Source organism: Heterodontus francisci, chromosome 31 (assembly GCF_036365525.1).
Source record: "Heterodontus francisci isolate sHetFra1 chromosome 31, sHetFra1.hap1, whole genome shotgun sequence".
Classification (NCBI taxonomy): domain Eukaryota; kingdom Metazoa; phylum Chordata; class Chondrichthyes; order Heterodontiformes; family Heterodontidae; genus Heterodontus; species Heterodontus francisci.
This window is the reverse complement of record NC_090401.1, coordinates 34,255,571-34,272,822: the sequence shown is the minus strand read 5'-3', so window position 1 is coordinate 34,272,822 and position 17,252 is coordinate 34,255,571. Positions and strand designations below refer to the sequence as shown.

General features: G+C 43.2%; 1 protein-coding gene across 1 annotated transcript in view; it reads right to left on the bottom strand.

Annotated features, from left to right (window-relative positions):
- LOC137347131 (microtubule-actin cross-linking factor 1-like) overlaps positions 1-17,252 on the bottom strand; it is a 441,060-nt gene that overhangs the window by 353,945 nt on the left and 69,863 nt on the right. The window contains 2 exon segments of the mRNA XM_068011260.1: positions 2,089-2,181; positions 13,764-13,841. Of these exon segments, the coding sequence (XP_067867361.1) occupies positions 2,089-2,181; positions 13,764-13,841 (171 nt within the window).

Sequence of the window (17,252 nt, the reverse complement as noted above, 5' to 3'; positions counted from 1 at the left end):
ATTCTCGACCCTTTCTCAAGTGGGAACAGTTTCTCTCTATCTACTCTGTCCAGACCCTTCATAATATTGAATACCTCTATCAAATCATCTCTCAGCCTTGTCTTCTCCAAGGAAAACAGTCCTAACTTCTCCAATCTATCTTCATAACTGAAATTCCTCATTCCTGGAACAATTCTCGTGAATCTTTTCTGCACTCTCTCCAATGCCCTCACGTCTTTCCTCAAGTGCTGCGCCAAGAATCGGACCCAATACTCCAAATGAGGCCGAACTAGCGCCTTATACAAGTTTAATATAACTTCCTTGCTCTTGTACTCTACACCCCTATTAATAAAGCCCAGGATACTGTATGCTTTACGAACTGCTCTCTCAACCTGTCCTGCCATCTTCAATGACTTATGCACAAACACACCTCAGTCCATCTGCTCCTGCACCCCCTTTAGAATTGCATCCTTTATTCTATATTGTCTCTCCATGTTCTTCCTACCAAAATGAATCACTTCACTGCCACCTGTCTGCCCATTCCACCAACTTGTCTATGTCCTTTTGAAGTTTTACACTATCTCCTTACAGTTCACAATGTTTCCAAGTTTCGTATCATCTGCAAATTTTGAAATTGTGCCCTTTACACCAAGGTCTAGGCCATTAATATATATCAGGAGAAGCAAGGGTCCCAACACTGATCCCTGGGGAGCTCCACTACAAACCTTCCTCCTGCCCGAAAAACATCCATTAACCACTACTCTGTTTCCCGTCACTCAGGCAATTTCATATCCGTCCCTTTTATTCCATGAGCTACAAGTTTGCTCACAAGTCTGTTGTGTGGCACTGTATCAAATGCCTTTTTGAAAGTCTATCTACACCACATCAACAACATTGCCCTCATCAACCCTCTCTGTTACCTGCGCAAAAAACTCCAGCAATTTAGCCAAACATGATTTTCGCTTAAGAAATCTATGCTGGCTTTCCTTAATTAACTCACATTGTCCTCGTGACTATTGATTTTGTCCCAAATTATTTTTTCCAGAAGTTTTCTCACCAAAGTTAAACTGACTGGCCTGTAGTTGCTGGGCTTACCTTTACACCCTTTTTTGAACAAGGGTGTAACGTCTGCAATTCTCCAGTCCTCTGGCACCACCCCCATGTCTAAGTTACTACTGAATTATATGTAATTTCAATTTTCTATATAGGTTGGGAAAAAATCCAGTTTCTACATCCCAGGAATAGGTAAATACAATTATTTTTGTTTTCAAAGTTGAATCTTGATGCTCCCCAAATCTTAAATTTGCCTTCAGCTTTATCTTCTTTTTCCCTGGAGAATCACAACAGCACGTTTTCTATCACTTTTAAGTGGATATTTTTTGGCAAAGGTTTTGAGCTTTGCTAATTCGCTGCAGCGATTTTAACTGCACTGTATTTTTTGAACATGTTGAATTTTAAAATTCATTATTAAGATATAAGGGCATTCTGGATTACAGTTAAACAAAATCTTGGATTAATTAATGCAATTATGACATGAATCAGCAGCAAGTCTTCCTTTAGCTGCTGGGGTGAATTGAATTGCACACGTGGGTAAGAAAGAATGAGTCCGCTAAAGTACTGCTTATTTTTCTGCTTCAAACACAGTTGTAAAATAGTCTGATAGCAGCAGAAACATTGATCACTAAATGTTACTGCACCATTACAAATTAGTAATATAAACATCGTTAAATGCAAGCAGCAAACGAGATGTTAAAGCTGCATGCGGTTCCGGAGCCACAGGTTGCCAACCCTGCCTTAGGAAGTGTTTGTACATAATATTCAATATAATAAACCCCACAGATCAAAATTGTCTGGTAATTCAACATATTTGGTAATTGATTGTCCCAGCTGGGTGAGCCCATATCTATGAGTTAGCCAGAGCAAGTACTGAAAAATACATTTTGACAAACATTTCTTTTTTTTGACTATACAAATGATTGAGTTTCTAGCTGGACTACTTCAATATATTTTATATAGCACTACATTTTATTTGTTGTTAAAATTACATAGGTTTACATTATATAGGAGTAAAACAATCCACAAGCCAATCAATCCACAGAAATCCTTTACCTGAAAATGTAGAATTATGGTCCAAATTAAACCAAGTGTTAGTTTAGGATTCCCATCAGTAATGTCATCATTTCGAATATTTACTAATTTCACCTGAAAGAATAAAAACACAATCAATACTTCATTGTCTCAGACGGTCATAGAGGGAGACAGCACAGAAAAAGGCCCTACGGCCCATCATATCCATGCCGGCCATCAAGCACCTATCTATTCTAATCCCATTTTCCAGCACTTGGCCCTTAGCCTTGTATGCTAGTTCACCTTTCTTTATCGAATATTTAAGTAACATTCGTGCCACACAGATGGCAGGCAATGACCATCTCAAACAAGAGAGAATCTAGCCATCTCCCCTTGACGTTCAATGGCATTAACATCGCTGAATCGCCAACTATCAACATCCTGGGGGTCACCATTGACCAGAAACTGAACTGAACCAGCCACATAAATGCTGTGGCTACAAGAGCAGGTCAGAGGTTGGGAATTCGGCGGCAAGTAACTCATCTCCTGTCTCCCCAATGCCTGTCCACCAACTACAAGGCACAAGTCAGTGTGATGTAATACACTCCACTTGCCTGGATGGGTGCAGCTCCAACACTACTCAAGAAGCTCAACACCATCCAGGACAAAGAAGCCCACTTGATTGGCACCCCTTCCACCACCTTCAACATTCACTCCCTCCACCACCGATGCACAGTAGCCACAGTGTGTACCATCTACACGATACATTGCAGCAACGCATCAAGGTTCCTTCGGCAGCACCTTCTAAACCCGCAACCTCTACCACCTAGAAGGACAAGGGCAGCAGATGCATGGGAACACCAACATCTGCCAGTTCCCCTCCAAGCCACACACCATCCTGACTTGAAACTATATCACCGTTCCTTCAATGCTGCTGGGTCAAAATACTGGAACTCTCTTCCTAACAGTACTGTTGATGTCCCTATACCCCAAGGACTGCAGTAGTTCAAGGCAGCTCACCATCACCTTCTCAAGGGCAATTAGGGATGGGCAATAAATGCTGGCCTAGTCAGTGATGCCCATATTTCCCGAATGAATAAAAAAAAAATTACACTCCACTTTATGCACAATTTAATGTAATAAATCCCACAGATTAAGTGTTCTGGAGAAAAATATTTTCATTACCAAATGCTTAAAACTCAAACCTTAGTCTGTTGAATGAACAAATATCCCTGTAATTGAAGCATTAGAAGTAACTATGCGTTAAATTATATTTGCCAAATATGCACAAGTTCAAATAAGTATAGAAACTACAGCTTCCACTGCCAGAACTTTATTGATTACTTTGGTGGTTTTGAGACTTAAAAAATTGTCTTAGAGATCAACAAGTTTGGTAATTGATTCTACCAACTGTGTGAATTTAAATTGTAACTGAGTAAAGTGATAATGACAATTCCACACACCACAATTGACATTGTGACATTATAGTTGAATTTTCATTGACATAAGATCACTGGAGTAGGCGGTTGTGTACCTGGTGCTTTTATATAACTGTTACGGAATCTTCATGGCTAAGCTGAAGCCTGTACAGCTTGTGTTTGTGATATTGAGACGGTTTCGGATTTAAAGCTGGAGGTTTCCAAGTTGAATCCAGGTTAGACAAACAAATGGACTTGTGATTGTGGGAAAAGTTTTTTTTTTAAAAAAAACAGATATATGTGGTTGGAGTTTTTAGTTTCAGTTTGACAAGAAGTCTCTACAGGGTGTTAAGCCAGCAAAGAACAAAGGTATGCGAGTTTGTCAAAAAAACACCAGAGAGTGTTAAGCCAAAAAAGGCTGTGTGGTTTTCACAAGATGTCAGCTGCAGAGCTGAGTGTTGTTGGTTTCAAATGAGTCTCCCAGGACAGATGAACTGGAAAAAAGCTGGGAGCTATTGGTTACAAGGACTAGCTATTTCTATTGGAACTTGTCTTCTGGTAGTTGACCCTTGGAATATACAAGTTATTACCATTGTCTTCGGTGACTGAAAAGTTATTGGCAGAACCACGCCCTCAGGACACTAGTGGACAATGCCGAAGTAGTTCAACAGGTGATGAAACCAAACCATTAAAGAGAAGATTGCATCGCTCGCTATCGATAGGATATTATTTACATATCCACATTCTGGAGGACCGGACTTGAAAAGCTATTTGAGGAAAATCCTGGTTTTGTTGTAAAAACAGAAAGTGCTGGAAATGCTCAGCAGGACTGGCAGCATCTGTGGAGAGGGAAGCAGAGTTAACGTTTCAGGTCGGTGACCTTTCAACAGAACTGTTCTGATGAAAGGTCACCGACCTGGAACGTTAACTCTGCTTCCCTCTCCACAGATGCTGCCAGTCCTGCTGAGTATTTCCAGCACTTTCTGTTTTTATTTCAGATTTCCAGCATCCGCAGTATTTAGCATTTATCCTGGTTTTGTTGAGCTGAGACACGATTGGCGGACTGTAAGAACTTTCCTTGATGCATCTGCTAATTAATGCGTATAAAAAAACCGATCATGATTTAACTGTTCATTCACGTTTAATTTATGTTGATTTTGGCTTGAGTGTTAAAGTAAAATTTATAAAATCTTGCCCGTTTGGTTTTTGCATTCCTAATTGGAGTCAGTCGGCAGATTTGATTCTTTTCATTTGTTGGTGGTCTCCTTGGGGATCATAACAATAATCTGTCATGCGGGCCCCCACCTGCCAAGAATGACGCACATTAATTTCACCACATTGACATTAAACTTAAAATTGTTGCTCGAAGAAAAGAGGGCCTATCACAAGGAATTGCCAGGCCCCTCGCCGAAAAGACATTTCTGCATACAAGCAGACAGTGTTGGAACAAAGGAACCAGTCCCTGCTCCCCAATGCACAGAAGACGTGGTCAGACCAGTTTAGCCGCATGACTAACTCGCTGTTGCAGAGTTTTGAACTGAGTGTTTTAAATAGGCCACAGAGAACTTGAACTCAGAAAGCTGTTTGCTCCTGGACTGAAAAGACCTCTTGGGGCTGGCTCGCCATAGCCTCTCCTGTCTGCTCATCTCTTCCTCACCAGCTTTGGAATCCACTGAAGACACAGGAACCCCAAGAGAGAGAAAAGTCTCCTACAGTGAACAAGGTTTAAGAAGAATACTGGGCCCCAATGAAAAGAGAGAGAGAGCGCGCGAGAGAGAGAGAGAGAGCGAGAGAGAGAGAGCGAGAGAGAGAGAGAGAGAGCGAGAGAGAGAGAGCGAGAGAGAGAGAGCGAGAGAGAGAGAGCACTGTGGGGACAGAATAATATGGGGACTTTTAGGGTGAAATAATTAAATCAATCATGTACTACTAACAAACTAACCTCGGAGCTGCTGACAGCTTATCAGAATTGACTTCATAGTTTCAGGGCTGCACAGACAGCTCATCAGTAGAAGTAGACTAACAAGCAAAGACTAACAGGACAGCTGCAAGCTGCTTCATAGTAGCCTATTGTATAGCAATCAGCCTAACGGTCCAAGGAGATGGGGGGGGGGGGGGGGGGGGGGGGGGATGAGAAACTGCTAGAGGGGAAGGTGACAAGGCAGTGCCCCAATCAGGCCATGACACCAAGAAACTGCAGAGTTTGTAAACCAATTGGGAACATAAAGGGGGTGTCACTGATTTGTATGACGAACTATAAGAAAGGCTTGATTTCCCTGCTCAGGCAAGGAAAGGAGAGAAGAGCCCAGGTGTTGTTGTTGTTCGCTTTGCTGATGATGTAACCATTTCGTACTGCAATAAAGTTTCTTAAAGCTACAGTCGGACTTCATCTCTCTTTGTGTAACTAATGGGATCCAACAACTTGGCGTAGTCGGCAGGATCGCTGGAGGATAAAGACTGAAGCCACAGACATCGGACCTATATCGGCACCCCAGGGGTAAGGACTCCTCTTTATGTTAAAAGTCCTTGGTCGTTGTCTAAATTTCGGTTCCCTGCCACGCGATCCCGAACTTGGCGGTATTTGACGGAAATACCCTTTCTTGCACGGCTCGAGACCCCCTTTCATGACGTCTAACTTGGCGTTATTTGACTAAATACCTACTTGGCGAAAAGCCTGACGGCTCGAGACCTACTTCTCTACCTGAATGGATAGAATGACAGACGAAGGCAACCGACAGTTACCAACTACCTTCAAAGGTGGGTGGGCCCCCCTGACGTTCCCGAAGATGAAATACTTCGGCAGTTGAAAGAATATGTAGAGCAACAGTTTAATCTGGCTAAAGCGTACACCGAAATTGGGAAAAAATATGGCACCTCCACAGGACAGTGGTCCCTGGAAGATATAACGAGTGTCTGGGGAAAAACAACCCGTTTAAAGGATAAAGAACAGACCCAATGGTCCCTAGCTGTAATGGGCCAGATTCGGCAGCGCAATGAGATTATGCGACAAGCCCAATGTGATCGCAACCCAACGCGTGCAAAGGATCAATTGAAGGCGATCTGCGAACAACTGAAAAAGGAAAAACTTAAATCGGAACAGTTAGAGGCTGAAAAACAATCTGAAAAGGAAAGGCTACAGATTGAAGTTAAAGAGCTTAAAAAACAACTACAAGACCAGCAGACGGCCCAACCGAAGGAACCGGGACAGCTCTGCGAACCCCACCGACCACCTCCAACTAACTTGTAACGACTTCAAACTCGGATACAAATGGAACGACGGAAGATGCAACTGCGTGAAGCAGGTCTAGCCGAGTCTTCCAGTGAAGAAAATGACAATCATGATGGGTTACCGTTTCCGCGACTAGCTCCCCTTAAACAGAAACGCGTTAAGGTCAAGACGGAAAAGACGACTGTGAACAATAGCGAGGTCACCATGGCCGAGCACAACACGTACTGGACACAAGTCCCGGCTTCCCCTGAGAAAATCGAACAAGTGGTCCACAAGATTGCCCGACCCGAAGAAAGGGGGTCTGAAAACGTGGGAGCAGCTGGAACGATTGAAGGGAATTTACGATCTCCATCCATGGGACGGGGTACAGATTCTGACCGTAATGGTGCCCGGGCGAGCGAGCCGAAAGCTAAGGAGAGAGGTCCAAATTGCTTTGGGTGAAGATGGTCAACTACTAGACGCCGGATGGACTGCGATTAACAAGTGGTTGTGAGAGTTTTGTCCTGCAAAAACGGACTAGGGCAAAGTTGCAGCCTGTCAGCAGAAGAACTCCGAGGAAGTGCGGGAGTACGAAGAGAGGTTCAGGTCAACCTGGGTGGAATGCTCAGGGATAGTAGACCCTGCTCCAGAGGAGCTGGAAGACACCAGTTTTGGACCCTTAAAAACCGCTTTTGTTGATGGATGAAAGCCAGAATTGTCTAAAATGCTGAAGGCCACCCGACCGGATTGGGACGCAGTAAGAGTGAAATACTCAGTTAATTGACAGATGCGCTCAGCTGGACAGGGATACGGGAGTCGAGCTTCGAGCTGTGCAAACTGATCCAGTACCGAAAGAGCCTGACAAAGAGCAAGTTAGGCGACCCGGCCCCTGTTACTACTGTGGGAAGGAAGGCCATTGGGCTAAGGCGTGTAGAGCGAGAGGACGAGGCAGAGGACGCCAAGGACGCAACCTGGCACCCAAACCAGCTCCCTCCACTGACGCCAATGACCTCTTTGAGAAGTTCAAACGGTTGACGCCCCAGCAACAGAAGGAGATGTCCTCCTTAATAGATGCGACAAAAAACTAGAGGAGCCCTCCCTCGCCCTTTCAGTGCCTCTCCTAGCGCTGGTAGAAAATAGAAAAGATGGATTGTATGTAACTGCGGGGGTGGGCGATCAAGACATTGACTTCTTATTGGATACTGGAGCCGAATTAACGTGTCTACCTCAAAAATACGGAAACTCCCTACCGATGGACGGTAAGACTAAAAGAGCTTACGCAGCTGGGGGCAATGGGTTGGTAATTAAGAGGACCCAGCCCGTACGCATCGGTCTTGGTCCGCATGAATTGATAACACCGGTCTGGGTAGGTCCGGTGAACCAAGCACTCCTCGGCATGGACGTTCTCACTCAGCTGAACTCCTCGTTGCATTTCGAAGGTGGCCAGGTAACTTGGTCAATCAGAAGTTTGAAGAACGAACAGCTGAGGGAGCACCCAATATGGGCCCAGGATAAGAACGATTGTGGGCTACTTCAAATGGAACCGGCAACGTTTACGGGATCTGCTCCGCCCTGTACTAAGCAATACCCCATCAGTCAAACATCTATTGCAGGAATCCTACCCGTAATCAGACAGCTAGAGGAGCAAGACGTGCTGGTTAAAACACACAGTACCTCAAACAGCCCTGTGTGGCCAGTACGGAAGTCAAATGGGACCTGGCGGCTTACTGTCGACTATAAAAAGGCTAATCAGTGTATTCATCAAAAGGCCCCTCTGGTAGCTGACCCCTCTACGGTATTTAATGCCCTGAAGCCGGAACACGAATAGTTCTCTGTTATCGATATGGCCAACAGATTTTGGTCGGTGCCACTGGCACCCGAAGTCCAACCGTGGTCCGCCTTTACTGTACAACAACAACAGTACACCTGGACTCGCCTGCCACAGGGTTTCCACAACAGCCCCACGGTATTTCATATGGCCCTACAAAACCATTTGAGGGAGTTACCTTCCATGTACTCCACGGTCATCCAGTACGTGGACGACATCCTGTTAGCCTCTGAGACAGAAGAACAGCACGAACAAGATCTGCGTACCTTGCTCGACCACCTTCATCAGAGGGGACACAAGGTCAGTATTGACAAAGCACAGATAGCAGAAGGAGAGGTCGTGTACCTGGGACAAAAGATTTTGAAAGGGAAGAGGGAACTCACCCAGGAAAGGACCGCCGCCATTCAAGCTGCCAAACTGCCCACCACTATCCAGGAGCTTAGGTCCTTTTTGGGTTTGTGTAACTTCAACAGAAACTGAATCGACTCCTACACACAGCTGGCTCAACTATTAACCGACCTCTTGAAGGGAAAGCGGGCCTCTAAAGAATCAGTTACCCTAAACAAAGAACAAGAAGCTTTCGAAAATTTAAAGAGGGCCTTCTGCTCAGCGCCAGCCCTGGGAATCCCCGCCAACGGGAAACCGTTTACCCTGTTTGTACATGAAAAAGAGGGATAGATGACTGCCATACTGACACAGGAACACGGGGACAAACAGAGACCTATTGGATACTATTCGAAAAGACTGGATACCGTCGCCCTAGGATGGGGCAGTTGTTTAAGAGCTATGGAAGCTACATGCCAAGCAGTAATGGCTACTGCAGGTCTGGTATTAGATCAAAAGTTAACCATTAAGTGTCCGCACACAGTCCACACATTGCTATCTATGAACAGAGTATCCCAAGTGACTGCAGCTAAATGGACCCGATGGACAACAGTCCTAGAGGCTCCCAATCTCCACATTGTCCGGGCCAGCCCGGTAAATCTGGCGACTATGCTTCCGTGGCCTGAAGAGATGGAGGAGGAAGAACATGATTATGTGGAGATTATGGAAGAAACAGAGGAGGTAACCCTAGCAGCAGAGGAAGCATTGCTCAACCCAGATTTAATCCTTTTTATAGATGGCTCATCCTTTGTTGACAACGGTACATGGAAAGCAGGATGGGCAGTTACAACCCTACATGAAGTTGTGGAAGTGGGATGCCTGCCTTCAGGGACATCGGCCCAACAAACCGAACTGCGAGCCCTGTCGGAAGCATGTCGAATAGCAGAGGGGAAGACAGCTAATATTTACACCGACTTGCGGTATGCTTTTGGAGTCGCTCACGACTTTGGTCAGTTGTGGCGCAAAAGAGGATTTCTCACTGCTGCTGGTACACCTATTCGAAATGGAAAAGAGGTCCGAGACTTACTGGAGGCGATGCAATTGCCACAAAAGGTATCCATTTTGAAATGTAAAGCCCATACGAAAGACAACACCATAGAGGCAAAGGGGAATGCCCTAGCCGACAAGGCAGCCAAGGAAGCCGCCTCGCAAGGTGATCCCCCGGACGCAAATATGTAAACTGAATGCGTCCCATCTGACACAAGACCTACAAGTGATGCAGAGTGAATGTTCCAAAGAGGAAAAATGGACCTGGATAGAAGCAGGGAAAAAGATATGAGACGACAGCATATGGAGGCAAAGGGACACCGAGAAACCCGTCGCACCAAAGGCGCTCATGCCCTTTTTGCCCAACAAATTCACTCCTGGGGATACCTAGCCCCGCAACAGATGACAGCATGGTTCCAGAAAAGCTGGGGGGGTCGAGGGTTCAAAAATCACGCACAGTTGGTAGCTGACCGCTGTGTGATCTGTCAGAAAAACAATTCAGGACCCATTACTATAATGCCTCAACTGAAAGCCCCTGCTCCAGCCGGCCCATTCCAGTGCTTACAAGTTGACTATATCACTCTCCCACCTTGTCAGGGATACACCGGCATTTTAGTCATCGTCGATAAATTTTCTAGATGGGTAGAGGCCATCCCAGCTAGAAGAGCCACGGCCAATCACACCGCTAAGGTCCTGTGTAAAGATTACATCCCCAGATAGGGAGTACTGGTCAGCATTGACTCTGACTAAGGAACTCATTTCACAGGCGCGATCTGTCAGGAAGTCAGTCGACTAGTGAACATTACGTGGGATTTACACTGTCCTCATCATCCCCAGTCATCAGGCCAAGTGGAACGAATGAATCAGATGCTAAAGCAGCGACTATCCAAGTATCACCAGGAAGGAATAAAGTGGCCTCAGGCATTGCCGATAGTTCTGTGTAGTATCAGAGCGACCCCGAACAGAACAGGCTTGAGCCCGTTTGAAGTAATAACAGGGAGACCCATGTCTTTACCGGGAACAATTGATCTGCGTAAAGCTGATTGTCACTTGATGAGTGACGCTTTACTAGAATATTGCCAGAACTTAACAAATGCTGTCAGTTCTGCTTTCTCACAGGTATCGGCAGCTTGGGGTGACCCACCAGAAGGAGGACATGACATCGTCCCGGGAATCTGGGTCTACGTGATGAAAATACACAAAGAACCTTTGGGCGCCAAGTGGGAGGGACCTTTCCAAGTGCTACTGACCACCCAGTCAGCAGTTAAAGTCGAAGGAAAGAAAGCCTGGATACATGCCTCTCACGTAAAACGAGCGACCCGTGATTGAACGCCGAATTCTTTTTAGTGATGATTGTAATTCTGTATTTGATGTTTTTGCTTATGAAGTGTTGTTGTAAACAAGTAACTGAAACCCCTGCAAAACTTATGCCTTTACAGAGCTCCCGCGGGCCCCTCCTGTGGCACAAGCAGGCAACGTATTGAGTGTGACCCCTCCAGGTGTTGAAGGCTGTTTCTAGACAAGTAGAGACCATTAAAGGCACCTAGGTGGGATCAAGGGAATGATTCTTAAAAGTGTTTGAAGAATCAAAGGGGGGACTGTGGGGACAGAATAATATGGGGACATTTAGGGTGAAATAATTAATCAATCATGTACTACTAACAAACTAACCTCGGAGCTGCTCTGACAGCTTATCAGAATTGACTTCATAGTTTCAGGGCTGCACAGACAGCTTATCAGTAGAAGTAGACTAACAAGCAAAAACTAACAGGACAGCTGCAAGCTGCTTCATAGTAGCCTATTGTATAGCAATCAGCCTAACGGTCCAAGGAGATGGGGGGAGGGGGAGATGAGAAACTGCTAGAGGGGAAGGTGACAAGGCAGTGCCCAAATCAGGCCATGACACCAAGAAACTGCAGAGTTTGTAAACCAATTGGGAACATAAAGGGAGTGTCACTGATTTGTATGAAGAACTATAAGAAAGGCTTGATTTCTCTGCTCAGGCAGGGAAAGGAGAGGAGAGAACAGCCCAGGTGTTGTTGTTGTTTGCTTTGCTGATGATGTAACCATTTCGTACTGCAATAAAGTTTCTTAAAGCTACAGTCAGACTTCGTCTCTCTTTGTGTAACTAATGGGATCCATCAAGCACTGAAACATGCCCTTCGGCCCACCGAGTCTGTGCCGACCATCAACCACCCATTTATACTAATTCTACACAAATCCCATATTCCTACCACATCCCCACCTGTCCCTATATTCCCCTACCACCTAACGATACTAGGGGCAATTTACAATGGCCAATTTACCCATCAACCTGCAAGTCTTTGGCTGTGGGAGGAAACCGGAGCACCCAGCGAAAACCCACACGGTCACAGGGAGAACATGTAAACTCCACACAGGCAGTACCCAGAATTAAACCCGGGTCGCTGGAGCTGTGCGGCTCCGGTGCTAACCACTGCTCGCCCCTACAAAAAGACTACAGTGAGTTCGAAGCACAGTAACAAGAAACTCTTCAGATATTTTCTAAAACCTCTCCACTTTATTTTTCTTCTGCTCTTTTCTGTCTCTATTTGCATGTGCATATCACGTATGCATGCTAGCGTGTATCCATAGGCGTTAACCGAATTAGAATTTTAAGTTTTAATAAATTTCACTGCCTGTTTGTGCTCATTTCTTTGTCTTATAATTGGAAAGCAGTGAACGAGGATTCACCAAGGGGGAGCTCAAAACATGGTGCATTTAAAATTAAATCCTGTTAGATTAAGACCAGGTGAAGGCTCAAAAGGGACCCCTAGACACCTAATTAGGCAACAAACCTAATTCCTAGTCATGTGCATGCAAAAGAATGTATTAATGTTAATTTAGTTGAAAGCCTGAAAATATATATTGTGCACAATTATACAGCTTAAAAGGATATGGGGTCTTCCTTCCATCTGATTACTACAGTAAATGATGAATTTACTGTTTGTAGCCAACTGTTGGAAATTTACAGTATTTTAAATAATTTTGATATTTACTAATTTGAGTTGGAAGTCTATTAAAATAGCACATCTAATTTTTTCCCCTTTTCTTTAAGGGGGAGGTATCATCTCACAGGTAGCTGCATCCCTGTGGCACATCAACATAATGCAATTTGGTGAGTGTCAGGGAACCGCTTAGCTTGGGGAACATCAAACCCAAGCCCAAAGTGATGACCAGACGCACAAATTTTCCAGCAGCATTCACTGATTTTTTTTTTTTCCTCCCTAACCCAGAGACACTGAAACCAATTCTAATGCCTCAACCACTGCCTTAGCTGAGGAGTAAATGAGCTTATGAATATAGACCCATGGTTGACTTTAGCACCTCCCAGGTTTGCATGGCTTAGCTTGCACAGAACAATTTATCTAAATACCATAACCCAACTCTGTACGGTTCAAGTTGTGTCTAAACCACTTTAAAATCTAAAAGCTAAAATGGAAAAGATGCAAGTAATGTGTAATACAATAAATTACATTTGTCCATTTCTTATTATTTGGTTTTGAGATGTGGACAAAGCTGTAATTACTGTCCATTCATGGATGGTGGTGGTGAGCCTTCTCCTTAAACCCTTAGAGTGATGGTGCTTCCACAATGGTGTTAGATAAGAAATTGCAGGATATTGACCCAGTGATGATAAAGGAACAGTAATATGTTGAAGTCAAGATGCTATGTGACAGAGGGAAACGTGGAGGTTATGGTATTCAAGACATTGCTGCTCTTAAACTACTCACCAATCGAGGTTGCAGGGGAGGGAAAAATCTTAGCCCTTAAATTTGTAAATTCAATTTTACAGCTTGCTATGGGATTTGAATGTACGACCTCTGGGTTGATAGTTCAATACCAAACCTCTAGACTACTGTACCTGTTTACCTACCTGTCGTTGCTTTAAGTAGTCAAGTGCAATCTGTACATTTTGTAATCTGTGGAAACGCATACGGCCTTTCTCACGAGGCTAAAAAAAAAAAGAACACAAGGAGATAAATTAGTGCTGTTCTGATCTTTTAATATAAACAGCAGATTGGATTGATAAAAAATAGCATATGCCCTTCCTTTCTGTCAGATGTAGACTTCTCCACTCATTTCAGAACAGAGAGAGTAACTGCTTTATGTAATCCGTCTTTATGTACCAAAGGCAGCATTCAAAATAGGTTAAAATGTTAAAGTCTTTTGCTCACCCAAAATATCTCCAACAACTTTAAACAACTACTTTTAAAAAGGGAGGAGAGGGTGAACAATACAGTTCCTATATGTGGCACACACTGCAATAGTGATATTTTGACCGTAGTACAGTTCAAAGGAAATCTTCACTTCTCTCCACATCCTACCCTGATTCTGTCTCACATCTAGTCAACAGTGCACACAGCCTGCTCTCCTTGGAGCCCAGCTGAGTCACTGTTGCCTTCCTCTTCATTCTCTATGCCCAAACCTTCAACAACCCATCCAACCAACTAATTTCAATCCATGCAAAACAATAAATATAAGATGCTGGAAATTCCTAAACAATGTTGCATCATTGAATTTATAGATAGAGTTTTCTTAAATCAAAGCTGAGAAGAAAGTGAGTTATTTTTCAGCCTATTATGTACCCAACCAGTTCAAAAATGAAGGCAAAAGCAAAGTACTGTGGATGCTAGAAATCTGTCAGAACCTCTGACAAAAGATCAGGGTGCTGAAATGTTAACTCTTTCCCTGTTCATAGATGCTGTCTGACCTGCTGAATATTTCCAGCAATAAAGGAGACCTCTATAAATTAGAAACTGAATGAACAGGAAATTAAAGGAAATGAAATATTCAAGGTGCATTTTAGAGCTCAAAACTCAAAAATAATCCAGACTGCTACATGAGAGCAATAATAAGTCGACTGTGAAAGTTAATAACGGCATTGTTTATTAATTCTCAAGTATAAATCTTCTGTTGCCAGAAAGGATGACATTAGTAACTGAAACTCCTCCACCTTCTGCTTGTCAACAATGCTGAATCAGTCACAGTGCAATGATACGCTAAGACGATACTTTCAAGAGATACTCAACCTTTTATTACCCCCATACACATACAATGCACAAATATAGAAAACGCCCAGATTTTATAAAGGATAAAATATTTGTTATTGAAACATGCTCATTGGGTCACTCCAGTGCCATAGTACAACAATTTGCTATGTTACAGCAGAGGGGTGAGAAGTTTATTGTTGTAATTTCCCACATGGAGAGTTGTTAGGGGGAGGGTTTAAGTGAGGGGAAATTTATAAATCTAAAGAGAAAAGTCAAGGCCACAGAACAGTGTAGCAATCGCGTAAAGATAAGGAGTGTATCAGTCATTTATGGCACAGGGTGAAATATCACAGTAGCGATGCTGCCTCTGCTTAATTCCTGGTACTGTGGCTACCTCTTCCCTTGGACTCCTGACTCAGCCAGCTTCTCCCAATCTGATCAATACCCAGCGATAGGATCCACCACATTCACAGTTGTTAAAACTTCCCATATAATGAGGTCAGCATGACTACTTTTGTCTCAGTGGACACTTTTTTCCCAGAATTTACTGGCAAAGGCTCACTTCTCCATAACAGACAGTCAGATTATTCAAATTTAATATTCCAGGCAGCCATGCTGAATAATGGGACTGCTCCATGTAAAGAGAGAAATTTAAATAAATTGGTGTAAGTAGCTACAAAGGAGAAAAAAAGGCCTTCCAGTCAGCACACTGTGGTAACAAGCCCATTCAGACTATGGCAAATTCAACTACTGCAAGCCTGACCACAGAGGACTTTGGGGCTAGTTCAATGCTAAGAGGACAAAGCTTTCGGGTTTCAGTATCTTCCAGTCTAATGAAAGAATCTCTATGGACAGCAAAAATTGTAAAATAACTCCAGTGTAATTACGTTGCATGAGACACCAGGAGGCTGGTGTGCAAAAATTTCCACTGCCAGGCAGAAGCAAGAGTTACCTTTCCATCGTTACGAAAAAGTCTAAAAAGTACCAATACATTAGCTGCAAACTCCATGATATGTGAGGAATAATCAGGCTAAGAATTTATTCAATAGAATTGTGACTAGTCTGTATCCACCACCTTTGCCATTTTAAATATAAAACATATCCTGCGGAACAAGTCATGGAACAGCACAAGAAATTATATATTTTACATCATACATTAGAAACCATTCTTGCATGCTCCCTCACCATTTTATTCTTGGAAAAAGACTTTTCTTTTATGAGCAAGCAAGTATCCAAGGGGTGAGTGATTCTCAAGATGTGCAAGGTTAGTCTAGATCTCACAGCAAACAAGTTGAAAACTCATCTGGGTTAATCTCATTAGGGTAAAGGAAACCACTGCTACTATCTCAGGCAGCAGGCAAACACACAGGAAACCGTTTCCCGTTATTGTTGTTCCTCTCATTGTTACAGCAAAAGCATACAATTGAAATATACTGTACACATCTCATCATGTCTTCCACTGATTAGAGCTGTCTGCATTACAGTAATTATGATGGAAAGAATGTAACCAGTAACAGTTTTAAGGAAGGACTGCACAGTAATTGTGCAGCCTTATTTGGGCTTTTCACTGCAGGGAAATTGTTTTATCCAGTGAGTACATTATTATAGCTTTCAGTTTTGTGAAAATTTCTATAATTCTATATGGATAGAATCTCTGGACAAGACGCCAAAATCAACTCCATCTGATGTCTAGGCAGAGCCCATATTGTTTAGTCCAGACAATATTTAAAATTATAAGCTATATGAATGAAAAACTGAATAAGTTAACCCAAATTGCCCCAAACCATAATAAATGAAGGAACAAACTGAAGGAAAGATTAGAATTAGAGTTGTTATTTTTGTTCATATTAATGCCACAAGCAAGATACTGTATCAATGTAGATATAATCCACTGAGTATCACATATTTATACAATTGAGCCATTATTCATTTCAAGCTCTTTTCGATACCAAATACAATATATGAAAGCTTTACAATATTGTGCATCAAATCTTTTCCTCAAAGAGCAGTAGCACAAATCAGCTGCTTTGGGTTCTTTCCAAGTTTACGACTATTTAAAATAATTAAATAGCCATTTTAAAGGTCATTACAATTGGCTGGAAAGCTCAACATGGCACTCTGCCAGTACAATATATAATAATATTGCCAAGACATTACACAGAATTGCCATGCCAAATTCCAAATATAAAATATTAATAAAGGTGTAATATGTTCCTATAGCTCTGTCATGAGAGGGATTGAATCCCTCAGAGAGACTGGATTCAAATTCCTTAACACTTATTCCAACAGGGCTACTCTCCAGATTAGAGTTCTGTCTGTCTAATTGAGATGACTGGTGACATGCCTGCAGAGAAAGAGATTGCCATCTTACT